Here is a 27,882-nt window from a genome sequence, read left to right on the forward strand (position 1 = left end):
GTGTTTATGAGGGTGGATGGGCATGGGCCTGCATGTATGAGCGAGTGAGCTTGACACACTGGTGGGGTGTGGGAGTAAGTGTGCAGTGGATACAAGTTACCTCTTGAGAGGGCTGAACACCACTCCAGAAAGCTCCACATCAGGCTCGTCCTCCAGATCCAGCTCCAGCTCTAGCTCATTGTCTTCATCGTCCTGCTGACCTAGGCCCTGAGCTAACCTGCGGCCCAGTGCCACTGCCCGCCGCTCCAGTCGGGCCTCCCCAGGCCTGATAAGAAAGACTCTCAAGGGACATGTCTGGGACCTATCACCCATCCCTTAACTTCCCTGACCCTAGGACTGACCCCTGAAGCTTGGACTGACCCCACTGATCCCAGAACTGACCCCTAACCTGAGAACTCTCTAATTTCAGAATTGACCCCTGATTCTAGGACTGACTTCTCACCATGGAATTGATCCAGTACTGATCCCAGACTCAGGGACTGACTCCACATCACTGGCTCCTAATCCCAAGACTAACCTGATGACCTCAGGTCATCCTCACATACTTACTCCAGTTCCTGGAAACCCACATTGGAGATGATCAACTCCGAGCTGGGAGAAGGAGAAGTGAAAGGAGTGTGAGGGCCAGCCCTGATCACAGAGCTGCAACCTGGGCAGCACGAGTCCAACGTGTCTCTACTTCCAGGAGATCCAGAGTAGAATTGGGTACCACTTCTCCCTTGCCAAGGCCTGCCTGGTCTGGGACCACCAGGCCTTGCTTAGGTTGTTGGGAGGTTACCTGTCCCGGATGGGTGCCCCAAAGTCCTCCTCCTCCCAGGCTCCAGTTGCACCCTCTGGGGGCTGGTACCTCAGGTCAAGCTCCACCTGGATCTGAAACCAGATACACAATGTGCCTTAGGGCTCCTCAGAGTGTCCTGAGGCTAAGAAAAGCACAAGGATAATGCCTATTACTCCACCTATAAATAGAGACCCTCCTGGCCTGCACCTGTGGTGACTTGTGGTACCTCTCTAATAATATTAACTACTCGTAACCTGTTAAGAACCTGCCATATGCAAATTATCTCTTGAAAGGGCCATCCGTGACTCCAAAATTCTCTCATTGTTCTTGGAAATCCATCACTGTGGCCTTCACAGCTCCACATGGTCTGGCCCCTGCCAACCTTTCCAGCCCCATCTCATTTGGGGTCGTCTCCTGCCCAGCACCCCAGTTATGCTTTCTCAGGGCATTGGACTTTTGCATATACTGGTTCTTCTGCCTGGAACATTCTCTTCTCCCACTGAGTTAATCCTATCATCCTTCAATCCCAAGCTTAAGCACTATTTCCTTCGGGAAACTTTTCTGATGCCCAAATAGGTCACATCTCTCTGTTATACCCTCTCCCAGCCCGCTATCAGCTCTTTTGTAACACCTGTCAGTGGCAATTTTACACTTATTTGTGTGAATATTTGTTTAATGCTTGCCTCTCTCTTTAGATATGGAGCTCTAAGAGAGTAAATTCTTATCTGGTTTTGCTCACCACTCAATCCTCATTGCTCAGCACAATACTTGGCTTATAATCAAGAACTCAACAAATGACAGACTGAATGAAAAGCACTCATTTTGTATGACTCCACATAATGTAAATGAGGAGACAGCCTAGAGAAACTAAATAACTTGTCCAAGTTCTCAACTAGGAAATGGTAGATCTGAGATTTGAACACACGTCCATTTCTACCAGACTATACCGACCCTCCGTGAAGCACCAGGGAAATCCAGCCAGGTTCATCTTTGTCACTGAGGCTAGTGCATGGTCAGGGAGTGGCACAGAACTCCTTTTCTTCCCCCATTGCCACACCCCTGGCCCTCAGGGCTCAACCTGGTTCTTGGCATATGTGGGACTTCAGCAGGGGCTGCAATGAAAGGAACCCTGGCTGGGGGGCTTTGTTACCATTCCTGTCTGGGTCTGGGCTTTCCCCTCTGATAAAAAGAACCCTCTTAGAGGGACTCTCAGGCTTGGGGGTGGTAGGTTGGGGGCTGGTGGGACTCACCCGGGACACTCGCAGATTCTCATCCACTAGGGCCTCCCGCAGCACCAAATGCCCAGCACTCTGTAGCTGCTGCAGGGAGATCACCAGGGTCCCCAGAGACCTGGGAATGTGGCATGGAGCAGAAGAGTGACCCAGGGGAATCACCTCAAGCCCTCCCCAAGCCCTACCTGCATCCTTGGCTCCCCCAGGCCTACTCACCTGGGGCTGAACACACGGCTGCAGTTGACCACTTGCACAGACAGACTCTCCCCAGCCAGTGGAGCCCCGTAGTGTGGCCAACGGAATAGCTGGGGATAGGAGGAACCTTGTGACACCCAGTGCTTGGCTGACCCTGACCCCCAATCCAGAGCCTATTCCCAACCCTGAAAGAGGAGCCAACCCTCCAAACTTGGAGCTAACTCCATGACTGATCTCCCAAACCTGGAACCAACCCCCATAGGGTTGACTCCAAACTAGGGCTGATCTGGGGTTAACTACCAATCAAGAACTAGTCCCCCGTAGTCTTGACTTTGAATTGTCCCAAACTGAGTCTGACCCCTCAAACCTGAGACTGACCCCAACTCCTGAGACTACACCTCCCCAAAACCCAGGAATGAGCTCCCCAACCCCAGGATGGTCCTAGATGAGGCACAGATCAGCTTCTTCCTATCCAGGACCCAACCCCACTGACCTCGCCAATATCTGCTTCTTGATCACAGTGAATTCTCCTTGTTTTCTGGGTAAAGCCTGCTTAGAATTGAAACTAGTCATTTATCAGTCCCTCCCCAGAAAAAAATAATTACCTCCCACCCTTGTCCCAGGGTCCAATCCCCCTGGACTCACCCTTAAAGAAAGGTAGAAAATGGGGAGGGAAGGAGGCAGAGAGTTGGAGATACTGGGCTGGAGGAGAAAGGAGACAGGCGTAGAGATGCCTAGGGATAGGATTGGGGGCCTACAGAATGGAGGAACTGGAGCCCCCAAGTTCCAAAAATCCTTAGAGCATCCTAGCAAGCCTCACCCCGAAAGCTGAGCCTCACTTGTCGGTCATGGCTTCCCGGCAGCCCTGTCAGTCGCCGCACACACACGGTGAGAGCCATTGTCCCAGGGCCACTGGCTTTCCCTCTGCATGCCTGCCCTCTTGCCCACCTGAATCGCCTCTGACTCACTGGACCTACCCAGCAGGTTCAGCAATCCCTGCCCTTTAGTCAAACACACAGGTGGCAGGCCTGGGGGTCATGGGTGGGGAGGGAGCAGGAGCACTGAGAGATGGGGGTGAGGTTCCTGTGGTCAGCTCAGTTCTCCCTGCCTGCAGCAGCTTCAGGCTCCATCCTGCATCCTTGTTGGGTGGGAGCTGGGACAGGGTGGGGATGGAGGCCAGGGGAGAGGGCAGGACCCTAGTCTGCTCCCTGCTAACCTATGAGCCCTCAAGGGCATGGACCTCATGTTGTTCCTTGTTCACCTCCCAGTCCTCAATTCCCAGTTCAGGGTTTGGTACATGGTAGACCTTCAAAACCTTGGCTGAGGGGCCATCCTAGTGGCTCAGCAGTTAAGTGCGCACGTTCCACTTTGGCTGCCCTGGGGTTGGCAGGTTCGGATCCCGGGTGAGGACATGGCACTGCTTGGCATGCCATGCTGTGGTAGGCGTCCCACATATAAAGTAGAGGAAGCTTGGCATGGGTGTTAGCTCAAGGCCAGCCTTCCTCAGCAAAAAGAGGAGGATTGGCAGCAGTTAGCTCAGGGCTAATCTTCCTTGGGAAAAAAAACAACAACAAAACCTTGGCTGAATAAATGGGTGGATTAATAAATGAGTCTTCTAGCCCGCAGCATTAGTGCTGTAGGCACTTAACAGATTTGATTTAGTGATTGGATATGTGTCCCTAGCTTGCACATAGCAGGTATTCAAAACAATTCTTAACCAGAAGCCAGAGGTACTTAACTTGGGATCTTACTAGTGGAACTATAGATGGGCTCCAGGGAGTCTGCAAATCCTTGAAATCGTCTGTAGAATATTGAACACTTACATTTTTCTGGGCATAGAACTCCTAGCTTAGGTTAATAACCCTTAAATAGATGTGCATTGCTTTTACTGAATGAAGGGATGAACATATTTCACAGTCTGAACCCAGTAACTATGTGTTGAGTGCATTTCATGGCCATCCACTTAATCATTCTATTTAATGACACCTCCTATGTGCAGGAGTTGTCCTATACCACCCTGGGTGGTGGGTAGGTGGGTGTGCAGCTACAGAGGTGAATCAGACATGTTCTCTGTCCTCTAGTAGCTTCATGGACTCCAACACCAAACAAAGCCTAGAAAGACTGCAGTACCCATCAGAGCAGGAAAGGGTCAGGGCTGGGGAGCTCAGAGGAGGGAAGCCAGAAAGGGCTCCATGAGAAGAGGGTGTTTAAAATGGGCTTTGATGATGGGGGTTGAGCAGAGATGGACATCCAGGCAGTGGGAAGGAAGGCAGGGTGTGTTCCGGGACCTGTGATTTGTTCAGTTTGGCTTGTGTACCAGGAATGTATCAGGTGGCAGTAGCAGATAAGATTAGACTGTTAGAGGAGCTGAGTCTTGTTGTGTGGCCTTGAGCCAGACATGGTCCTTCCTTGTGCTTCAGCTTCTCCATCTCAGTACTGGGATTGGAAAGCCCTGTTTTACCTATTTCCCGGGTGTTAGATGCTCAAGTGGATTTTGGGGTCTATAAAACACTAGCTAAGAGGCATAGGTTGTTCTAAGCAAGGTCCAGGTTAGCTCTTAAGGCACACAGACGTTGGGGGAGGGCTTCACTTTCCTCTTTGACAGATGGGGACACTGGGACCCAAAGGGGGAGGGACCAGAATTCGTAGCTTGCAGTGCCTTGGCCTTTCCCTGCTTCTCTCCCTCCATCCCTCCCTTGAGCTCTGTGACATCTAGGCGAGCAAGGAATTGATGCTGCCCCACTGGAACCTAACATGGACGCCTCCCCTCTGGGCTGGAACATAGCCTGGCAGGTTCTCTCAACCCTTCTAAGAACTGCAACTTCCACTTCGTAACGTTCCCAAGAAGACGAGATGTGGCAGAAAGAGTACTGGGCTTGAGGGCAGGATTTTGGAATTCTAATCTCTATTATGTGCTACACGGTCTTGAGAAAGTCCTTTCCCCTTTCTGGACCTGTTTGCCTAGCTGTGTAATGTGCACAGGATGCACTGCACTCCTTTTCAAAGTGTGGTCTTTAATCAGGATCACACATGTGGTTGTTAAAAATGAACATTCCTGCCCCCACCACAGAAATACTGAAGTAGAATCTCAAGGCGTGCCTGGGAACCTGCATTTCTATAAACTGCACTGGTATTCTGTTGCACAGCAAGAGTCTGAGAACCGCTGAACTCTTGGCTGTGACTATCTGTGATTCCTCATTCTGTTCTCAGTGACTCAGATGGTTGGTCTGAGTATGGGCATGGTGATTGAAGGGTACTGATTTCTCACCCCATAGATCCCTGGTGCATATGAGTCTGGGAGAGGGACCCTCAGATCTGAGGTCAGAATTCTCTGGCTTGATGACTAGGATGAGAGGCTGGGCCTGAAGGGTTTGTAGAGCAAAAGAGACTAAATGTTTATTTAGAAGTGCCCTGGGTGACTCCGTGCCCCTTCCTTTTTTTTTTTTTTTTTTTCCTGCTTTTTTTCCCCCAACCTCCCAGGTACACAGTTGTATATTTTAGTTGCGGGTCCTTCTAGTTGTGGCATGTGGGACACCGCCTCAGCATGGCTTGATGAGCGGTGCCATGTCCGCGCCCAGGATCCCAACCGAGGAAACCCTGCGCCGCGGAAGCGGAGCGCGCGAGCCTGATCACTCTGCCACAGGGGCCGGCCGCTGCTTCTTAACATTTAGTCACTCACAAATATCTCAGCACCTACTATATGCTAGGCCTATCTAGGTGCTGTAGGGCACGGTAGTGAACAAAAAAATACCTCTGCCTTCATAAAGTTTACGTTCTAGTGGGGGGGTGACAGGCAACGAAGAAATAAGTAAAATGTATAGCATGTTAGTGATAAGTGCTGAGGAGAAAAACAAAGCAGGAAGAGGGATAAAAATTCTTTTAGCCGAGTGCAATTTTAGACAGGGTATTCTGGGAAGCGCTTGATATCATTGCTTGCTTTAACATGGGAAAGGAGAGACTGACTGCCATGGCTCCCAGTGACGTCACGACTAGCTCTGTGACGCCCAGTCAGGGCGTTCTGCGGGGACCGTGGTCTCCTCTATGACGTCAGCAGCGGGCCCAGATACCGGAGAGAGGGCTGTGTCGGGCCGCTGGGCCCGCGGGCTGCACTCAGGGTGCCGGCGGCGCGCACCGGCAGAGGGAGGGCCGAGGGCCTTGGCGGCTTCGGCGGCAATTTTGGCGTCCGTGAGGGGGCGGCCCGGGGTCAGGATGCGGCGGAGCCCCCGCCCGGGCTCGGCCGCGTCCCCACACAAGAGCACTCCCAACTGTTACAGCGACAACAGCAACAGCTCAGTGAGCGTCACCTCGGGAGAAAGCAGCGGGCACCGGTCAGCTGGGCTGGGGCCCGGCGAGCCTGAGGGCAGAAGAGCCCGGGGCTCGAGCTGCGGTGAGCCTGCCTTGAGCGCAGGAGTGCCCGGAGGAACCGCACGGGCTGGAAGCTCTCGGCAGAAGCCGGCGCCCCGGAGCCACACCGGGCGGACCGCCTGTGGCGCGGCAACCGTGAGGGGCGGGGCCTCGGGTGCGGGCGGGGTCGACCCCGGGTGAGTTGAGGGAGGGGGCGGGGCCTCGGGCGGGGCTTGGCGCGGAATCGCGATAAAACTGGATCTGGGCACCTCCCAAGGGGTGGGGCCTGTAGGCCAAAGAGGAGAAGCACAAAATAAGATGCCTAGAGGGGCGGGGTCTCGGTGTGATGGACAGTCCTGGGAAGGGGCGGGGAAAATCCTGAGAATAGGCACCAGCGAGGACGCGCGGCCTGGGTGATGGCATGAGTGGCTACCAGGGAACTGAGGCCGCCCCAAGACTTATGGCTGGGGGCGGGACCTCCTCTTGGCGGTAGGACCAATGTCATAACTGAGCATCCCTGAGGGGTGGGGCCTCAGAGTGCTGAGGGAGACCTAAGGGCATGGGACCTGGCCAAAGCCTGCGAGAGGCTTCCCTGCTTCTGGGCTGGGAAGCCTGCAGCCAGGTCCGGGGGAAAGAGTGGGCCTGCGACGCGTAAGGCCCCAGTGGAACCCCTGGGCTCCTGCAGAACTGGCTGGCTCTCCCATAGTCTCTGAGGAGCAGCTCGACCTTCTCTCGACCCTGGATTTGAGGCAGGAGATGCCTCCTCCGCGAGTGTCCAGGAGCTTCCTGAGTACGGGCCAGGACAGCCCGGATCCCTTCTGACCCTCCAGCTCCCCTCTCCGAACTCCAGTTCTCATCTTTGAGCCCCTGGCCCATGTTGGAGTCTCCAGCTCCTTCCCTGAACTTGATCCAAGTCCTCTAAACCTCAACTCATTGTCCTTGCCCCCATCCAATTCTCGTAGCCCACCCCTCTCTTCCTGAGCCCTAGGGCCTTCCCTGAGGCTCCTTCCTGAGCCCCTTGTGAACCTCGACCACCACACCTTCTGAGCCCCTCTTCGTCTCTCCCTCTTTCTAAGCCGTAGTCGTTCTCTGAGATCCCTCTCCTCTCCTCAGACCTACTCTTCCAGGTGCTGAGCGTGTTGTTATCCCTGGTAGGAGACATGCTGGTCAGCGTGTACAGGTCAGAGGGAGGGAATGGGGAGTCCCATGGGCTGATCTTTGGAGGTGGTGGGGCAGGAGGGGGGGTGGTGCTGGACCCGGCTGAAGCTTGAGTGGATTCAGACCTGCCTGAGTCATGTTCACAGGAGCTGGATCTAGGACCCTCAGGTGGGTGGGGGCTGCAGGGTTCACTAGGGTCTCGGGGCCTCAGCCTCCCTCTGGTTCTTCAGAGAAGTCTGTTCCATCCGCTTCCTGCTCACGGCTGTGTCACTCCTGAGCCTCTTTCTGGCAGGTGAGGGGGTGGTGAATTCCCTGGGGTCCCAGCCCTGGAAGCTTTGGAGCCAAACCCAGCACATTTCTCCTAAATCCAACTCAGCCTCTTCAGCTCCTCACAGACCCCTTCAGGGCCCTCTAGTCCCCCCTCAGACTCAGTCCTCTCAAGCCTCTTCTCTCTTCACTGTCCCTTTATGCCAGGGAAACCTTCTCCCTTCCTTTCCCCTGAAACCACCCCCATCTTTCTCCAGCACTCTGGTGGGGACTCCTGTACCTGATCCCTCTTGCGGAGAATGTGAGTCTGGGAGACTGTGTTCCTGGGTGATGGTTGGCAGTTTACGAACCTGTGGGGTGCCCCTGGGCTGCTGGGAGGGTGGTAGTGCTGGAGGCTATAATCCTAAGGAAAGGCAGGATATAAACAGAAGATTTCTGAGGGATTGTGCCCAGAAGTGCTTGAGGGTCTCTGAGTGGTCCTGGAAGATCGGGGAAGGGGGGACACTCCTCAAAAAGAAGACCCTTTGAGTGTGGCTGCTCTGGGTAGGTGAGAGCGGAGCAGTGCTACATTTTGTCCCTCCCTCCAACAGGAACCTAAGGAGATGCTGACTCTAAGGTGAAAGAGGGCACCTGGGTGGGGAATTGGAGGGCTCAATGGTGCTCACAGGAAGTGTCCACAGGGACGGGGGAGTGGCAGGGGGCGACGGCCAACTACACCGTGCCGAACTCCCACCTGCAGTGAGTATCACGAGCGCGTGCGCTCCCAGGGGCAGCAGCTGCAGCAGCTCCAGGCTGAGCTGGATAAACTCTACAAGGAGGTGTCTAGCGTTCGAGCAGCCAACAGCGAGGTAAGCCGGCAACCTCAACCTGCTCTCAGATTTGGGCCCCATGGGGGTTCGGAAGCCGAGCCCCAGGAGCCTGGCCCTAGTGGCTCCGCCCACTCCACAGTCCCCGGCCACGGTGGAAACACCTTGAGGAGGCCAGCTCCCTGTGTCCTGAGCCTTAAAGCCCTGCCCTAGAGCCCTGACTTAGGGACTTCTCCTGGGTCCCACAACCTGGGGCCCATCGCAGAGAACCTAGTTCCCAGAGAACTTTGCCTCTCTATAAAATCCTCCCGCAAGCCCTGCCCCTCCAAGCCTCGCCCTCTCTCTTTTCAGAGAGTGGCCAAGCTCGTATTCCAGAGGCTAAATGAGGACTTTGTGCGGAAACCTGACTATGCGCTGAGCTCTGTGGGTAAGACCCAGAGACACCAAGAGAGTGAGATTCAGAGACATGGAAAGAGACGGAGACATTGACACAGACAGACCTATGCACATGCCCAGCGCAAGAAGACTGACCTCCAAGAGACCCTTCTCCAGCTGAGGGTCAGGCCCCTGAGTGTTTTTTTCTCCCTGCTCCAGGAGCCTCCATCGACCTAGAGAAGACATCCCATGACTACGGAGACGCGAACACTGCCTACTTCTGGAATCGCTTCAGCTTCTGGAACTACGCGCGGCCGCCCACGGTTATCCTGGAGGTGGGCCTGGAACCCAGATCCCGGAACGGGACTAGGGGCGGACGCTGGGGGAAAGGACCCAACAGCTCCTTGGAGGTGGGGCCTGGCTGAGCCGAGGGCGTGGCGCTAGGCGGGGCCCTGCTACGCCAAGGACCGGCCGGGCTGGAGGCGGGGCCTGGCTTTGCTGGGGTGGGGCTCCAGGTGAGGCCGAGGACGGTGTTAAACTGAGAGACCTAGCAGTGCTAGGGACTGGGGCCCTGGTGGAATCTGGCTGGGCAGGGACCCGGGCTGGGGGTGGAGGACTGAGTGGGCCCGATGACTGGGGTGGAGGTGAGGGCGAGACCTACCTGAACCAATGCCCAGGCTGAGAAAGGGCTGCCGTGGCTTGGTCCACCAGTTCTGATGGTCTCTATCTGCCCTGCTCGCCTGCAGCCAGATGTGTTCCCTGGGAATTGCTGGGCCTTTGAGGGCGACCAGGGCCAAGTGGTGATCCGACTGCCCAGTCGTGTGCAACTGAGTGACATCACCCTGCAGCATCCACCGCCCAGCGTGGCCCACACCAGGGGAGCCAACAGTGCTCCCCGTGACTTCGCAGTCTATGTGAGTGGGGCTGAGGCCCAAGGGGGTAGGGGATTTTGCCTATAAGAAGCAGGTAGTCATGAAAACTGGTGCCACTGAGTCTTCACTTGCTCATCTACAAAATGGAGATGCGACCACTTGCCTCTCAGGGCTGCTATAGGTTATAAATAATTGTTAACTGTATCCAAATATTAGTTACGGCTTACTGAGCTCTTACCTGTGCCAAGTACTTTACATGGATTATCTCCTTGCATCCACACAACCTATGAAGTGCTATTAACTCTCCTTTCAAGATGAGGAAAGTAATGCTCACAAAGGGGACGTTACTTGCCCAAGGTCACACATTTAACAGCCAGATTAAAATTCTCAACCTGGCTTCTTTGAGCCTACATTTCACACTACAATATCCTAACACCAAAAAATAAATGAGAGCATGCATACAGCTATTGAACACATAGTAGGTCCTCAACAAAGTTGCTTTCTCTCCGCTCCACCTGTGCCTCACTGTTCCTCCACTCACTCTTCACCTACCAGGGCCTCCAGGTTGATGACGAGACTGAAGTCTTCTTGGGGAAATTCACCTTTGACGTGGAGAAATCTGAGATTCAGACTTTTCACCTACAGGTGTGTTTGTCTCTGGGGGTGAGGGTGCTAAGGAAGTGGGACAGTGAGGGAAGATTGGGGAGGAAGACAGCCCTTGGGAGAGCAGGCCCTGGCATGATCCATTTGTCTCCCCAGAATGACCCCCCAGCTGCCTTTCCCAAGGTGAAGATCCAGATTCTAAGCAACTGGGGCCACCCCCGTTTCACCTGCTTGTATCGAGTCCGAGCCCATGGCATGAGAACCTCAGAAGGGGCAGGGGAGAGTGCCACAGGAGGGCCTCATTAAACATGCTGATGGTTGGAGTAGAGTGGAGATCTGTGCTAAAATAAGCTGGAACTGTGCTGGGGGTCTGCTGGGGGGCTCTGGTTGCCTTTGGTGTATTAAGTGTGGTGGAAGTCTACCTCCCAATGTGCCCTCTTTTCTTGGAGAAGTCCAGATCAATATAGTAGCAGCAGCTCATGTTAATGGAGAGCTTACCATGTGCAAGAGATGGTGCTCTGGAGATTATACACATTACCTAATCAATCCTCACAACACTCAAATCAGGAAACTTGCTCAACGTCACACAGCTAGTGAAAGCAGCGGCACAGCAGGACCCAAGCAAACCTTCCTCCAGAGGCCACCCTCTTTAACTGTAGAGTTGCCAGTCAGCCTGAAGCCAGGTTTGTGCACCTCAATTCCCACCCCCAACCTCTGGGAAAATCCCCCAATTTGGGCTAGGAGTCCCTTTTTCTTCAAACACTCAAAAACTAAGGAGATTTGAGGACTTCTAGGAACATGTGAGTCAGAGTTGATGCACGCCTGGTAGCCCCTACTCAGGTTGTCTTTACTGAAACCTGAGTGGCCGACTCTATCCTAGGCACAGTACAGATGGTCTAGTGTTCACCAGTCCCTGCCTTCAAAGAGCCTGATGGGGAGAGAGGATGCTCCAGGAAACAGGACAATTCATTTACTGATCCAAGAATTCTTCGCTCTAAGGGTCAAAAGTAGAATTGGAGGACTAAAAGATGGAAGAAACAGGCATCAAAGGATTAATGAGTTCCACGTGGGCAGAGAGTAGAACGGGGGACAACATGAGCAGAGAAAACATGCAACATCTTGGCTGTGCCAGTGTATTCATGTTTTGGAAGAATATACAGACTATTAACAGTGGTTACACCTCCAGGAAGTGGAATGCGCGAATATATGTGGAAGTGGAGCATGTATCCATCTGTTTAAATTTTGGGGGTATTACTTTTATAATTTGAAGACAAAGGAAAAAGAGTCTACTGAGTGCTCTCAAAGCCTAAGGTTAGAAATATGAACTAATACAGCTATTCTGGAGGGCAGTTTTACAATAGGAACCAAAAGTCTTAAAATTCTTTATACTCTTGGGGCTGGCCCCTTAACTGAGTGGTTAAGTTTGCGTGCTCCACTGCAGGCGGCCCAGTGTTTCATTGGTTCGAATCCTGGGCACGGACATGGCACTGCTCATCAAACCACGCTGAGGCAGCATCCTACATGCCACAACTAGAAGGACCCACAACGAAAAATATACAACTATGTACCAGGGAGCTTTGGGGATAAAAAGGAAAAAAAAAAAATTCTTTATACTCTTTAATCAGAGCAATTCCATTTCTAAGAATGGATCCAAAGGGTACATAATCAAAAATGTAATCAAAGATAATATTTTAAGGATATTCATCACACTGTTGTTTATAAAGAAAAACTGGAAATAGTATTTAAGAAGATACATTATGCTACAAAAATAATATGCAGCCAACAGAAATGGTAATCTAATATAAGGGAATGTTTAATGTCATAGAAAGTAATAATATATGGATAATTTCTTAAAAAGCAAGCTAGATTAATACACATAAAAATTTTAAACTTCCATATCAAAACAGTTCTATAGACCAAAAGATAACTATAAATGAATAGACAATAGCCTGGGAAGAAATATTTTCAATGTGTATAAGTGACAAAGCGTTAATAACTGAATAACAGAATAAGGGCTATAACAACAACAAAAACTTATAAATAGGCTATTCAGAGGAAATATAATTCACAAATAAACATATGAAATGATACCTAGCCTTCATAATTAAATTCAAACTAAAAATTGATTTTCTTCCCTTTTTTGCCAGTCATTAACAAAAGGAGTAAGAAACTGTTCTTATGGAGGGCAATTTATAATATCTATTAAAATTTTAAACATTCATACTGTTTGATCTAGCGTTTCCACTTGTAGGAACAAATCCTTCAGAAACATTCTGTAAATGCACAGATAAATGTACAAGGATATTTATTACAGCACTGTAATAGAACAAAACTGGAAGGGACCCAAATCTCGTTAAATAAGGGATTGGCTAAATAAGCTATAGTGCACTCATACACAAAATATAAAAGCATTAAAAAGAATTAGGTCAGCAATAAGTTCCAATGGGTAACCCAAAATACAATAAAAAGAAGGTACAAACATTATGTATAATGTCCTATTTAGGAAAAAAAAAAAAAGTCAAACCTAGGAAAGACAGGGGTCCTTACTTGCTCCATAACTATTTTATACCACATTTTATTTGAAATAATTTTGTACTAATTAGCATACATTTTAAAAACACTTTAAAGCATGCTAAAAATATTATGTATAATATGATCATATTTTTGTAAAATAAAAAACTATGTATAGACTATAAATATGCATAAAGGACTAAAAAATACGCACCAAATATTTTATTGGGATGTGGGAGTATAGGCACTATTTATTTTTTCTGAATTTTTTTCTACAGTTAATATACATATTAATTTTCTAGTATGAAAAAAATTAGCTGTTACAAAATTCAGGCTTGCAGCCTATCTTTAGGACTAGAACCACCACTGTTCGCTCCTCCAGGAAGTCTAGCATAGCCCTTGTTCCATCTTAAAACTCATTCCTCCCCGAGCACTTTCCACCTTCTTTGTTCCCAGCTCAGCTCTGCTCTGAAGCATGGCAGGCTGGCTGGGTGTTTGGCTTACACTTAATCTTTGTATTTTCAAAAATAGAGTCAGTGTTTCTAGATATCTGGCCAAGAATACCCCATTTCTTTGAGTGGGGCTATTGTGTCAGAGGCAACCTTTACTCAACAAACCTTAGGGTCAACAAACTGAGGCCCACAGAAGAGAAGGAAACATGGCTAATGGCAGATTCCCACCCAAAAAGAGAGTAGTGGCAAAGCAGTAGTCTTCATTGATCTTTATTGAATGAGGGGCTCCAGGTGCAAGCAGATGGGATCAAGAGCAGCAATAGCAGGAAGAAGTATAAAAGTATAAAATATAAAGTGCTAGCAGTGAGGAGTGTGTGCAGGGGGCCCATAGGGACCACTGGGGATACAGGGCTGAGGACTGGCCACAGCTTACCCTCCAAGGGAATCTAGGCCTGAGGGGACTGTGCAGGGCCCTTGGCTGGGGGTGGAAGTGGCTTGAGGGGGGCCCAACCTTGGGCCTTGAAGTAGGAGACCAGTTGTGTAGGTACTTCTGCGAGCACAGTCTGTGCCAATGCCTCCTGAGGGGCCTGCCAGGAAAAGAGGAGCAAGGTCAGTGGTGGCCCATAAAAGGTTCCCAAGGTCTACATTTCATACCAAAGAAAGGATACAAAACTCAACACCAAACTCTGCCCCAGACTTAGACAAAAGAGTGAGTATCCCCACTCATATCAGGGAGAGGTGGAAGGGTAAACTCCCAGATCTGGTCTGCCCCCAAGCTTGCCCCAACTCACATTCTGGAAGCGGCGGTAGGGCACAAACTGCACTATGTCACGGGCAGATGCCTTCCCGGAGCGTGTACGCAGGGGTCCACCATCAGCGTCCAGCTGCTCCATGGCCTCAAAGTCAGCACCGCCCACACCCACGATGATCACTGACATGGGCAGGTGGGAGGCACGAACCACAGCCTCACATGTGGCCTCGACATCTGTCACAGCACCGTCGGTCAGCAGCAACAGCACGAAGTATTGCTGGGGGCAAGCCCATTCATATACTGAGGCAGATCCTCTAAACATCCCAGCCACACATTCCCACACTGATAAGAAGTTGCTTGTTACATAGCCCTCAAGGGAGCCCTTGACCAAGACCACCCATCCCACCACCACCACTACCTCCCATGACCCTCACCGAGGCAGTCCTCTGATTTGCAGCCTGGGCTGCAAACCTGGCCACATGGTTGATGATGGGTGCAAAGTTGGTGGGGCCATAGAGGCGAACTTGGGGCAGGGCTTGGCGGTAGGCATCCACAATGCCCTGGATGCCTAGAGAAGGAGGGCAAAAACACTAAAATACTGGGCCTCTCCGGGTTGAACCAGTCCTGACATCACCCTATCCTGGCTGAGGAGATTTGGCAACCTGGGTGCATTTCATTCAATCACCCCTGTAACCCAAGGTACTTAACCTTATCCTACAAATGAGGAAATTACGGCCAAAGAGAAGAGGGGCACTTGCCCTAAATCACAGCTTGCGTTAAAACCCAGATTAGGGGGAAATCCCTGAACAAATTTAGGAGAGCTGAACATCAGATTATAATACACTTAATAAAATAATAAATTATAACCCATTTAATAAAATAAGAATCCAGAGAATTATTAAGTAATGGGAGAGAAGGGAAAGCTCTTCCTTCATAAATGTAGAAGGAGGAATGACAAAATCATTTGACTATCATAGAGATAACTGATTCAGGCAAGGATTATCAATGGATGGTAAAACCAGAAGGTAAAAATTGATGAATAATTGGATATTTATACAGCTTCAAAGTATCTTCCCCAAAAATACTAATTACAAAGAGAAAAACAGTACTTGCATAGTGGAGAAACCTGATAGACTCAACCTTAACCAACTGACCAAAGTTAATATGACTGATAATAGGATAAATCAACATCACGTGCCTCCTGATACAGTGCACTGAGAAGAATACACAGTATCACTTCTGTGGTATTCCTGCCCAACTGCATAATCTGAATCTAATCACGGGGAAATATCAGGTAAACCCAAACTGAGAAACATTCTACAAATTATCTCACCTGTAATCTTAAAAAAGGTCAATATCATACAAGAGATAGAGAAAAGAAAGTCTCTTCAACAAATGGTGCTGGGAAAACTGGACAGCCACATGTAAAAGAATGAAAATTGACCATTCTTTTTCACCGTTCATCAAAATAAACTCAAAATGGATCAAGGACCTAAAGGTAAGACCTGAAACCATAAGGCTTCTAGAAGAAAATACAGGCAGTACACTCTTTGACATCAGTATTAAAAGGATCTTTTCGGACACCATGTCTTCTCAGACAAGGGAAACAATAGAAAGAATAAACAAAAGGAACTTCATCAGACTAAAGAGCTTCTTCAAGGCAAGGGAAAACAGGATTGAAACAAAAAGCAACCCACCAATTGGGAAAAAATATTTGCAAGTCATATATCCAACAAAGGGTTAATCTCCCTACTATATAAAGAACTCACACAACTCAACAACAAAAAAATCAAACAATCCAATGAAAAAATGGGCAGGGGACATGAACAGAGATTTCTCCAAAGAAGATATACAGATGGCCAATAGGCACATGAAAAAATGTTCATCATCACTGATCATCAGGGAAATGCAAATCAAAACTACTCTAAGATAGCACCTTATACCCGTTAGAATGGCAAAAATAATCAAAACAAAATAACAAATGTTGGAGAGGTTGTGGAGAAAAATGAACCCTTATACACTGCTGGTGGGAATGCAAACTGCTGCAGCCACTATGCAAAACAGTATGGAGATTTCTCAAAAAATTAAAAATAGAAATACCATATAACCCAGCCATCCCACTACTGGGTATCTATCCAAAGAACTTGAAATCAGCAATTCCAAAAGTCCCATGCACCCTTATGTTCAGTGCAGCATTATTTACAATAGCCAAGATGTGGAAGCAACCTAAGGGCCCATCAACTGATGACTGGATAAAGAAGATATGGTATATATATACACAGTAGAATACTACTCAGCCATAGAAAAGGATAAAATCGTCCCATTCACAACAACATGGATGGACCTTGAGGGTATTATGTTAAGTGAAATAAGCCAGATAGAGAAAGACAATCTCTGTATGACTCCACTCATATGTGGAAGTTAAACATGTAGACAAAGAGAACAGATTAGTGGCTACCAGGGGAAAGGGGGGGTGGGGGATGGGCACAAAGGGTGAAGTGGTGCCTACAACACGACTGACAAACAATGTACAACTGAAATTTCACAAGGCTGTAAACTATCATAATCTCAATTAAAAAAAGATATGAAGAACTCTGGAAGACAGGACAACTGAAAGCAATATGTGATCTGAGAATTTCTTTTGCTGTAAAAGACAGAACAATGGACAAAATTTGAATAAATTCTATAGATTGGATATAGTATTGTATTGATGTTAATTTCCTGATTTTGAGAAGTGTACTGTGGTTATGTAACAGAATGTCTTTAATTTTAGGAAACACATTGAAGTATTTAGGGATAAAGTGCCATGTGGATGATGATGAGTGCAAAGTTGGTGGGGCCATAGAGGCAAACTTGGGGCAGGGTTTATTCAAACATTTCAGAAAAAAAGAAATGTGTGCGTGTGTGTGTATATACACACACACACACACACACACAAAGAGAGGAAGAGGAAGAGGGAGGAAGAGAAACAGAGAACTTGAGAGAGAGAGAATGATAAAGCAAATGTGGTAAAATGTTCATGTTTGGGGGGAATCTAGGTGAAGGTAAAAAACAGCCTCTGTGACCCAGGCCCTAACCCTTGAGCTCCAATGATCTGAACCCCTATAACTATTCTTAAAACTTTTCTCTAAGTCTGAACTCATGTCAAATAAAAACCCAGGGGCTGGCCTGGTGGCGCAGCAGTTAAGTTCACATGTTCTGCTTCTCGGTGGCCCAGGGTTCGCCAGTTCGGATCCCAAGTGTGGACATGGCACCGCTTGGCACGCCATGCTGTGGTAGGCATCCCACGTATAAAGTAGAGGAAGATGGGCACGGATGTTAGCTCAGGGCCAGTCTTCCTCAGCAAAAAGAGGAGGATTGGCAGTAGTTAGCTCAGGGCTAATCTTCCTCAAAAAAAAAATAAATAAATAAAATAAAATAAAATAAAAATAAAAACCCAGATCAGATCAAATTAGGTCAAGATGTCCACTTCAGCTTCTTGCCCAAGTTCGGGCGCTAGGGAGCCACAAGGTTTGGCCCTCTCTGGACAAAAGAGCTAGGGGCAAAAAGCAGCCCCAAAAGAGCTGCAGGAAGGCACCAAGGCTTCCACTGATACCCAAATAAGTACCTGTGAGCTTCTAGCCAAAGATAATAACGATAACATAACAATTACCATTTTTTAGAGAGAGTTTAGTAAGTGCCAGGCTTACTGCTTCAAACTTTACACACATCCTTGCCTAAAATACTCAATATCCTACAATATGTAGCCTTATTATGAACCCAAAGTACACAGAAGCTAAGCAACTGGCCCCAAGTCACAAAGTTAGCAAGTGGCAAGATGAAGATTTGATTCCAGAGGCCTACCTCTAAAATCCACTCCTTTGGACAACAGAGTGAGGTATCTGCTCCCCCACCCCAAGCTTCCTTGACTGCACAGGCTTGGCCCTGTAGGTTAGACAGATCTGCCTTACGTTGGAGGATGAGAGGACTTACCTGCACAGTAGGGATTATTGGGGTTGAAGTTCAAGGCAAATTCATGGGAGACCTGAGGACAAGAATGAAAGTGAGGTTCTTCCATGATCACCTTTGTGCTACAAAAAAGGGCACTATGTACCAACGGTATGAGAGCTATTTAGTCCTTAGCACTTGCTCTATACATGCCTGTAGGGAAGCATCCCTGAATCTCCCCATAAAGCTAGTTGCCAGGCAGCAAGTTTACCACATCCCCCTAAATCAGGACCCTGAAACTGAAAACAAGAGTAGGGGAATAGAAGAGAGCACTCACCTGCCAGTCAGGGGGTACCTGGGCCCCAAATCCAAATGCTGGGAACAGCTTGTCCCTGTGAGAAGACAGTGAGTTGGAAAAGAGGCAGTGAGGGAACTGTGAGCCCAGAGGCTGAAGCATCTGCATGGAGTGGGGATGGGCAAGAGAAGAAGTTACTCACGAGTCATAGTCCTGAACCACGCTGCCCACACTCCACAATGCTGTCAGGTACTCATTGACCCCTGTTGGGCTCAGGTAGTGCAAGGAGTTGGGTGAGGAGGGGTCGCCATTGGAACCTGTGAAGTCCACGCCCACCTGGTAGTAGGGGAGGAGAGGAGCTGACGGCCACCTTGAGCCCCAAATTTGTTCTCTAGCCCATGATAAAGCAACTTACAGTGAAGTTGATTTGACAGCCTCCCATCACATAGTCCAGGAATGAATACTCAGTTTCTACCTGCAAATGAAACCAGGTCATGGCTGGGGTGAAGGGGATGGGGCCATGGAGCTCAGGAGTCAGAGCTTGGTACACATGGGCTATTGTCTCACCTGGCACAGCTTGACACAGATAGTTCCAGAGTTCTTGTAGCTTTTCTTTTTCTGCTGTTTCTCAGGGTGGATGCATTCAAACTCAGCCTGGTGAGGAAAGAAAAATTATGGTAGTAAAACTTCCAGAGCATGAGTCAGGACTGGAGCTGCCCTGCCCTCCCTCTCTCCCTAGGGCCACAGCCCTCTAGGCCCACCTCAACACCTCTGAGCAGGGCCAACACTCACTGGGACTGTTTGCAGCTGGGCCAAGCTGGTTTGGAAGGTACCAATGAGATCATGTGAACCATCACTGTCATAGTCTGAGCATCGCACCTGGTGGGGGGAAGTGTGTGTGTATATACATAAAGACCAGGAGGCAGGTGGCAAGTGAGAATAAATCCCTCCCCAGGCTCTCTGACCCTGCTCAGTCCACTCTCCTAGGAAGCAAGCTCCTCACCTGAATGGGTGTGCTGGGGTCTCCTCCACAGAAACGCTGAAGGGGAACAGAGAAGCGCTTCCATGTAGGGTTCAGGTTGTTCTTGATTACCTGGAGGAGGAGGGCAAAGCCTTGAGTGAGCTCTAAGCTGGCAAGTAGGGAGCTGCCATTCCTTCCTACCCGTATGTAGTCTCTTTCTCTGTGTTATAAACCTTGGTAGTCACAAATCTCAGGAGATTCTCTCCTACCCAAAGCCACCCCCCAATCCCCAGGGTCCCACACCTCAGATCTGTATGCCAGATGCCATTTCCCATCACCCTGGCGGAAGAACTCCAAGAATGGATCCGATTTCCCCAGGAAGTCCTGCCAATGCCACAAAGACACCAGTTATAAGACTTAGGGAGGGACAATCATTATGCTAGACCTCTGTCCCCATCCCTGCCCTCTAATACACCATCCCTTCCCCCTTAATTCTTGAACCCCCAGGGCCTCCTTCCATGCAGCACCTTCTTATCTAGGTTTCTGGCCTCCACCTCCATGGTCACTACACGGCTATCCTTCAACTCCTGAGCTGAGACCTAGGTAGGAGAGGCAGGAGACTGTATCACCTCATGAACTCCTCATTGATGTAAGTCCCTCCCCAACCCTTGCAGAGTTCTTCCTTACCGTGATGGTTCCCTGCCCAGCAGGTTTTCCAGGCTTCAGCATCAAGGGTAGAGTTAGTATCTGGCTGGACACAATCTAGAGCAGAGCAAGGTGAGGTGTGAAGATCTCAGGCAGGGTTAGGTCCTGCTTGACTCCCACCTCCAAGTTCCATGCAGGCCGGCTTGTCTGACAGGGCTCTTACTGAACCTGTTTCTGAAGGACTGTAATCCCTGGCCCTACATACCTGTCCTAGGGAACACTCTGCCCCTCCTAGGAAGTCATCATCCCCCAGCTCAGGTGTCTTGTTGTCTATGTCATAGATGCCAAATCGGAGCTTCTGGACTGTTTCAAAGTGGTACTTAAGCTGCAGAGTCTTGGAGAACTCAGGGCTTGAACAATTCCGTACTTGCTCAGTCCGGCCAAGCTGTAGGCAGAGGCCAATAAGCATCACGGTCACACACCCTCTACCCCAAAACAGTCTTAGCCTCCCTCCACAACCTTAACCCCCATGGTCCTTCTCACCTCAGCCCAGTTGCCCCCTCCCACATCCTGTAAAAGGACACAGAGTGGGTCAGACTTGGAGCTGATATCCTTGTCAATGAGGTGATCACAGGAAATGGACAGCTGAACCAAGGTCACGCAGTGGGCCATCTGGAGAAAAATGACCTGAGTCAAAAACCGAGGGCCCTTCTCCACCGTTCCCTGACTCTAGGTCCTAGCTTTGGAAGGCCAGCAGGCTTCATCCAGGCAGGGCTAAGCCTGAGTCCACCCCCATGACACCCAAGGAAGAAAAGGCCCTATAGCCTTCATACTCTTCCAATCCCCTTGGGTGAGCTCAATGGGACCAGGAGATGGTAGTTACAACCAACCCTGATCCAAGAGTATGATGGGAAGATGCAGAAAAAGTGTACTGGCCTCCATCAACAACTTTGACTTGGTCCTAATGCCAATAATGCTCCCTAGACCCAGACTCCAACACTGATCTTCTCAGAGACCAATAAATCTCATTCTAAACCCCTTACTGGCCCCAGATGACAACCTAATATAAGTTCCAATCCCAACACTGCCCCAAACACAACTATGATCCAGGTACTGCTACCCAAAAAGTCTCTTCCTCCAAGATTTCCCACTAACCCTGGGGCCAAGCATCTTGAGGTAGAGTTATGATCCCCCCACTGGTCTCTAATCAGCTGCTCATGTCCAGCTCCTCACTATTCTCACCGCCACTACCAGTCCAAGCCATCATTTCTCACCAGGCTTATCTCATTAGCCTCTTTAACCAGTCTCCCTTAACCTATGTCATCCCCACCTCCACTCTCCCATCCTCACACCAACAGGCTATTCTCAATACAGCAATGAGGGTGCTCCTGTTAAAATATGAGTCAGGTCATGTCACACCTCTGCCCAAACCCTAATGATTTCTCACAGCTTAGAAAAAATCCAGAACCTACTATGGCCTACAAGGTCTTGAAAGATCAGATCTCTCTAACCTGATCTAATACCTTCTCTCTTGCTCACTCCATCCTGGCCACACAGGTCTGCTAGCTTGCCATTCCTCAAATAAGCCTGTTTCTACTTCAAAGGCTGGAATGTTCTTCTCTCATATTATCCGCATTGCTTGCTATTTCCTGACTCCCTCCACATCTTTATTCAAAATCATCATCTCCATTATGAAGGAAAAAGCTCTCCTATTCTAGCCACTCTAAAATTTCAACCCTACTACCACTGACACATCACATACCCCTTTCCTGCTGTGTCTCTTTAGCATTTATCACTATCTAATATACTACATATATTTACATAATTGGTCTTCCCCACTAGAATGTAAACTCCATGTGAGAAGGGATATTTGTCTGTTCTGTTCATTGCTCTATCCCAAGCTCCGAAACAATAAAATATTTGCTGAATGAAATACATAAGGCCATCTCCAGCCTCAGCTCCCGGCCCAGCCATCTCCAAACTGACTGGCAATCAAGCAGCACCAAGCTTCTCCAATTCATCTGTTTCCTCTGCTGGAAACACTATCTTCTTGCATGGATCACCATGACTCCCACGTAACCCCTCCTCCTACAGTCACCATAACAATTATCCTCAGACCCCTCACTGTCCCTGTGCACCCTGACCCATACACCTGCAGACCATCTGCACGAGGAGAGCGGACAAAGTCAGATCTCTCATCCAGCTTCACTCAGCATTTCCAGTTTCTCAGCACTATACCACAGGATGCCTCCAGCCTCAGCCTCCCCTAAACTGACCCTCAGTCAATCTTTCCCCCAACCCAGCCCACAGTTAGTGTTGTTCCCATCTTGGTGCCTCACGGTCTCCATCTGGAATGCTGTTAGCAATCAAAGTTGGAATGAGTCTTAGAGTTCAAATTGCTTCACATACTGACCCTCCACCCTCCAATGATGGAAAAAACCACCACTGTTACAATACGCTCATTAGAAAGTCCTGCTCCATAAAGTCCTAGCCAAACCAACCCAACCAAGTCTGTCAAATTCTCACTTCTACATGTTTGTCTTATTTCTTCCCCTGTTTAAAATTCCACAGGAAACCCTTATTCCATCTTCCTCCAAGAACCCATCTGATACCTGGAAGTAGTGAAACTCCCAGCTAAAATCTGGAGAAACAGACCCAGTTTTGAATGTTGCCTCTAGAATGTGGCTTTTAGAATTCTGACCAGTCTGATCACCCCTTTGGAGGTTCCCCAAGGACAGATCCAGAGGAGAACACATACTCCCAAGGGAGCAGGACCACAACTTCCCACAAGTCACAATCTCTCTCCATGTTCCTCACCTCACATGTTCTTTGAAGTAGTGTTTGCACAGTATAGAGACAAATGAAGAAGAATGCTCATTTCACTATTGCTGAGAACAGTGGAAAATATGAAACAGCTTAAAGGTCTATGTAAAGGTAGTGACCAAGTAAGTTGTGGTACATTCAGACAATGGAATGCTGAGTAGCAGGTAAGAAACAATTAAGGCAGAACTATATTATATTGATATTATATAAGAAAATAAAGTTGCAAAAAATGGTAAGACAAGTATGACTACATTTTAAACTTCAACTGTATGTATATATACAATAGACTTGAATAGGTACACAAAATAAATACACATGGAAAAATGGAAGACACACCAAATAAATGCAACTTTTAGTTACATCTCAGGGTGGAATGAAGGTGAGAATTTTACATACTCTATACACTTCTGTATTGTTTCAATATTTTATACTGTTTATTTTATATTTTTTAAAGGGCCTCATTAGCTTTTTTCCCCCAATCCACAACTCAAGTCTTCTTGATTATTCATTCTAAGCCCAAAGTCTCTACCTCCATCCAGCTCAAGAACCCCTACATAACTTCAGGCCTCACTGTCTCTTGCTTCTTCCCTGGTTTCTCCTCCTCCTTAGCACTGCCTCACCTAGTCATCCTTGATGTCAGCTTCCAGAGAGTCTCTACTCTAACTAGAAGCCCTAAATGGCTGCCCATGACCCCTAGGTTCAGAGCCAAACTCCCTAGCAGGGCCACCTCGTGGTACAACTCCAGAGGGCACACTTACACAGAATTCAGCAGTTGTGTGATATGGTGACCCTGCACCCCTAATTCAACCTTGTAAGGTCTTCTCAGTCTGCTCTACCTCTTGCCATTCCACCACCTACCCAACTAGTCATCCAAAGCTATTTCTGTTTCCTCAAACACACACACATGCTGATATTCTGACTTGCCTGCCTAGCAAATGTCTTGTCAGCCAAGGTTCTGCTATATTATTCCTTTATGAAGCCTTGCCCACCTTCCCCAGATAGAATTTCTCTCTCCTCTGGATGACTGCAATGGTAACCCCATCGGTCTTTCTGTAACCACACACAAACACACACACACACACACTCTTCTGTGTTTATTAACCAAACTGACACCAGATCATACCATTTCTCTTCTTAAAACTCTGGAATAGAATAAAAAAACAAAACAAACAAAAACTCTGTAATGGCTCCCCAGAACATTCAAAATAAAATCCAAAGTTCTTACCATGGTCTATAAGGCCCTGCCAGACCTGAACCTTGCCTAGCTAATCATCAGCCACGCAAGAATGTTCTGGCCAAGTTTCATTTCTGATCCACATACACACAACATCAATCTCATTCCCCATCTCAGGGACTCTGCACTGTCTTCCCCAATATACACTCCAGAAAATAAGCTGTATTAGAGTAGGAACCAAGTCTGGTTTGCCTATTTCTATATCTCCAGTACCTACATCAGTACCCATCCTATAGCAGGTACTCAGTAAATATTTAGTGACTTAACATTGAAACTACTACATCAAAATTTTGACTTTTGCCTATCCTCATAATCTATGGGCTCTTTGGAACCAGGGCTGGGTATTACTTCTGTATCCCTAATACTAAGGCTTACTACATAGTTGGTACCTCATAAGCATTTGCTCAACTCAAACCTTCAGGCCTTTACCATTTCAACTAATGCCCAGCAGTAAATCTTCCCTGTCCTAAAATTTAAAATTTAAGCGCAGGACTCCTGAAACTCAGTATTAAATGACAGCCATTAAAAAATGGGCAAAAAATTTGATCAGATACTTCATAAAGAAAAATATATGAATTGGAAATAAGCAAAGGAAGAAGTGATCAACAGCACTGGTCATAAGGGAAATGCAAATTAAAATGACAATGAGGTACTATTACATACCCACCACAATGGCTAAAAGTAAAAACACCGACAATGCCAAATGTTGGCAAGGATGTAGAACTCTCATACGTTGTTAGTGAAAGCATTAAATGTACCACTGTGGAAATGGTCTGGCAGTTTCTCATACATTGTTAGTGAAACTATTAAATGTACCAATTCAGAAACAGTCCGGCAGCTTTTAAGAAAACTAAACATACACCTAGTTCAAGAGCAATTCCACTCCTAGATTTTTACCCAAAAGAAATGAAAACATTATGTCCACAAAAATGTTTGTATTAAGAATGTTCACAGCAACTTTATTCATAATAGCCAAAAATTTGAAACAGACTGGGTGTCCATCAATGAGAATAAACAAATCATATGTTTATATATGTAATAGAAACTACTTAGCAACAAAAAGAAACAAACTATTAATAGCTGCAACACGGATGAATCTGAAGCAAAATATATACATAGATTACATTTATAAAACTTTAGGACAGGCAAAACCATATGCCAAAAAAATTCAGAATAGTGGTTGTTCTTCTCCTGTCCCCCAAGGAGGGGCAGGTATTAATTAAGAGGCAGGAGAGAACTCTATGGAGAATGGAAAAGTTCTTTATCTTGAAAGGAATGAGTCACAGGTGCACTTGTCATTTTCATCTAATGGTACACTTGAGGTATATACGCCTTACTGTATGTAAACTTCACTCCCCCCTCCAAAACACATAAACAGATATTGAACTCAAATTAAAGAATGTTGAAATGTTTATGGGTGAAGTGTGTTGGTGCTTGCAACTTCTTTGAAATGCACCAAAAAATAAAATGGTTTGTTGAACAGATAGATATGAGGCAAAACAAATACAGATTTTAAATTGTAGAATCTAAATGGTGGATATATGGGTATTCACTGTACAATTTTTTCAACTTTTCTGTATGTTTCAAGTTTTCATAATAAAATGTTGAGGAACAAATTAAATGGAGGACTACAGGTTTATCCCTGATAAAGAATTTGTTGTGAACTACAAAAGCATTAGCAGTAATTATCCATGATAGTGAGATTACAGGCAATAACTGGAGCTGCTGCCTTTTTCCTCACTCCACGACTTCTCAAAGATCCCATAAAGATAAGCTTTTGGTCTGGGCCAGACACATACAATGGGCCAGGAGCTTCTTCCTGTGCTAGGCCCCAATTTCTGGTAGACTAGAGCATTCTTTTCTAGTCTATTATCATTTCCACCACTTTCCCCACGGCTGGTCCTATCCTATCCTTTTTCACTTTCTTCTCTGATCAGACTAAAACCCCAACCAGAAAGCTGTGGGCCCACATGTACCTCAGTAGCATATGGGGCTAGATTCCCTTCTGAGAGGTCAGAGCTTCCTGTGCCACCGGTTTTGTTTTTTTCATAGATCAGCCTCCTTTGCCTAGAACTAGCAACTTTTCATAAGCAAATCTTTATAATGTGTGGTTTTCTATCCTTTGAGTCACATTCTCTTTAATAAATTATCTTATACATGGGATTAGTAATCTCTCCCAAATCCTGTTTATCTCCTTTAAAAATCTATCTCTAAGCTCGCCTGTTTGGAAATCTTCCATAACTAAAACTTCTAGTTCCTGTAACTTTTCTGTCCTATATCTCTTGAACATACTTTAAATCAGACTCATTTACTTTTCATTTAGTGCCATTAATTAATCTCATGGGACTTTCAGCCTCCTTTATAGGACTAGAATTTTACAAAACCATATTAAATATCACTTTAAGTGAGTCAATAAAAGAGAAGTCTCAGAAATTTTCTCTATTTATTTATTTGTGTGAGAGGCCTGGCTAATACTTACCAGGTCTTTGCGCACTCGCTTCTGAACCAGCATTTCTTCCTTGGATGTCTATAATAATCTCCTATCTGGTCTCCCCATTTCCACTCTCAGTCCCCTCCAATCTGTTCTCTATGTTGAAGTCAGAGACCTTCCCTGACCCCAACCCAACAAAACCCAGCTTCTCATAAACCTATCAAAATGTGTACCTTATTTACTTGCTTATTATCTATTTCCCTGACTGGACTATAAATTTAATACGAGGAGGGACCAGATCTGTCCCATTCCAATGACTTGCACATAGCAGGTGCCTTATAAATACCTGTTGAATTAATGCTAGGAAAGTAGTGATAATCCAAGGATCCTAAGAAACGACCCAGGTCTAGCCCTGGTTTGCTGCTGAAGCCAGCAAGGGAGAAGTGAGCTTTCTAGGAAGACGCAACACAAGACTAGCTTGTTATCTCTGCGTGCCCCCACTACCTCTACCTTTCCATTTGGTGTTAGTTAGGAATTGCAAACGGACACAAATGAGTATGTAAACCAATCTTTTCTGTCTTTGTTTTCTACCATTTGGAGTGTCATTTCCGGCTACTTCCTCTTGTAGATTGACTTCCTCTGCTTACCCCCATCACCAACCTTAATGCTTTCCAAGCCCCATATCTTTTTTGTTTTTTTAGGAAGATTAGCCCTGAGCTAACATCTGCTGCCAATTTCTTTTTGCTGAGGAAGACTGGCCCTGAGCTAACATCTGTGCTCATCTTCCTCTACTTTATATGTGGGACGCCCACCACAGCATGGCATGCCAAGTGGTGCCATGTCCGCACCCGGGATCTGAACCGGTTGAACCCTGGGCCACCAAAGCGGAACATGTGCACTTAACCGCTGCCCCACCAGGCTGGCCCCCAAGCCCCGTATCTTGACAGGGCACTTTCCTCCACTGTTCCTTAAGGAAGCCATACTCATTCTCATTTCTATAACTTAAAATTCACAAAATGTCAGAAATAAAAAGGAAGTGAGTGATGATCTAATCCAAGTCCCTCAATTCAAGGCAGAGGAAAGATGTGATTTGGCTAAGGCTATATACATGGTTAAGCAAAATGAGGACTAGAACTCAAATATTTTGACTCCCACCTAGTCTAGGACTCCATTTGGACTGTAGTTATACCCTTCTTCTCTCCTGGAAGAACCTTCCTTCTTT

The 27,882-nt window shown here is 47.4% G+C and overlaps 3 protein-coding genes across 11 annotated transcripts in view; 1 reads left to right on the forward strand and 2 right to left on the reverse strand.

The window, feature by feature from the left end:
* The window catches only part of LOC106837281 (fer-1-like protein 4), a 41,551-nt gene extending 38,447 nt beyond the window's left edge, over positions 1-3,104 (reverse strand). The window contains exons 1-6 of the mRNA XM_070486360.1: positions 3,045-3,104; positions 2,227-2,315; positions 2,029-2,128; positions 779-870; positions 550-591; positions 101-265 (exon numbers count right to left, since the gene is read on the reverse strand). Coding sequence (XP_070342461.1) covers positions 101-265; positions 550-591; positions 779-870; positions 2,029-2,128; positions 2,227-2,315; positions 3,045-3,104 — 548 coding nt within the window. The remainder of the gene's footprint in view (positions 1-100; positions 266-549; positions 592-778; positions 871-2,028; positions 2,129-2,226; positions 2,316-3,044) is intronic.
* Positions 3,105-6,249: 3,145 nt separating this feature from the next.
* SPAG4 (sperm associated antigen 4) lies at positions 6,250-10,953 on the forward strand. The gene is made up of 12 exons (XM_014850767.3): positions 6,250-6,724; positions 7,235-7,339; positions 7,663-7,729; positions 7,938-7,999; positions 8,232-8,275; positions 8,565-8,590; positions 8,714-8,822; positions 9,132-9,207; positions 9,375-9,490; positions 9,902-10,069; positions 10,583-10,672; positions 10,787-10,953. Exons 1-12 carry the CDS (start codon positions 6,415-6,417, stop codon positions 10,934-10,936), a joined length of 1,323 nt encoding a protein of 440 aa, XP_014706253.1. The 5' UTR covers positions 6,250-6,414; the 3' UTR covers positions 10,937-10,953.
* A 1,469-nt stretch (positions 10,954-12,422) lies between these two features.
* Positions 12,423-27,882, reverse strand: part of CPNE1 (copine 1) — a 39,129-nt gene continuing 23,669 nt past the window's right edge. For all 9 annotated transcript variants that reach the window (XM_014850779.3, XM_070485816.1, XM_070485815.1 and 6 more), the window contains 15 exons: positions 20,716-20,844; positions 20,438-20,617; positions 20,215-20,289; positions 20,055-20,126; positions 19,831-19,911; positions 19,570-19,659; positions 19,359-19,445; positions 19,134-19,220; positions 18,982-19,041; positions 18,769-18,902; positions 18,609-18,663; positions 18,317-18,368; positions 14,779-14,912; positions 14,385-14,621; positions 12,423-14,180 (listed from right to left, as the gene is read on the reverse strand). In XM_014850779.3, the coding sequence (XP_014706265.1) occupies positions 14,040-14,180; positions 14,385-14,621; positions 14,779-14,912; positions 18,317-18,368; positions 18,609-18,663; positions 18,769-18,902; positions 18,982-19,041; positions 19,134-19,220; positions 19,359-19,445; positions 19,570-19,659; positions 19,831-19,911; positions 20,055-20,126; positions 20,215-20,289; positions 20,438-20,617; positions 20,716-20,844 (1,614 nt within the window). In that variant the 3' untranslated portion in view covers positions 12,423-14,039. The remainder of the gene's footprint in view (positions 14,181-14,384; positions 14,622-14,778; positions 14,913-18,316; positions 18,369-18,608; positions 18,664-18,768; positions 18,903-18,981; positions 19,042-19,133; positions 19,221-19,358; positions 19,446-19,569; positions 19,660-19,830; positions 19,912-20,054; positions 20,127-20,214; positions 20,290-20,437; positions 20,618-20,715; positions 20,845-27,882) is intronic.

The sequence above is a fragment of the Equus asinus genome, chromosome 15 (assembly GCF_041296235.1).
Source record: "Equus asinus isolate D_3611 breed Donkey chromosome 15, EquAss-T2T_v2, whole genome shotgun sequence".
Classification (NCBI taxonomy): domain Eukaryota; kingdom Metazoa; phylum Chordata; class Mammalia; order Perissodactyla; family Equidae; genus Equus; species Equus asinus.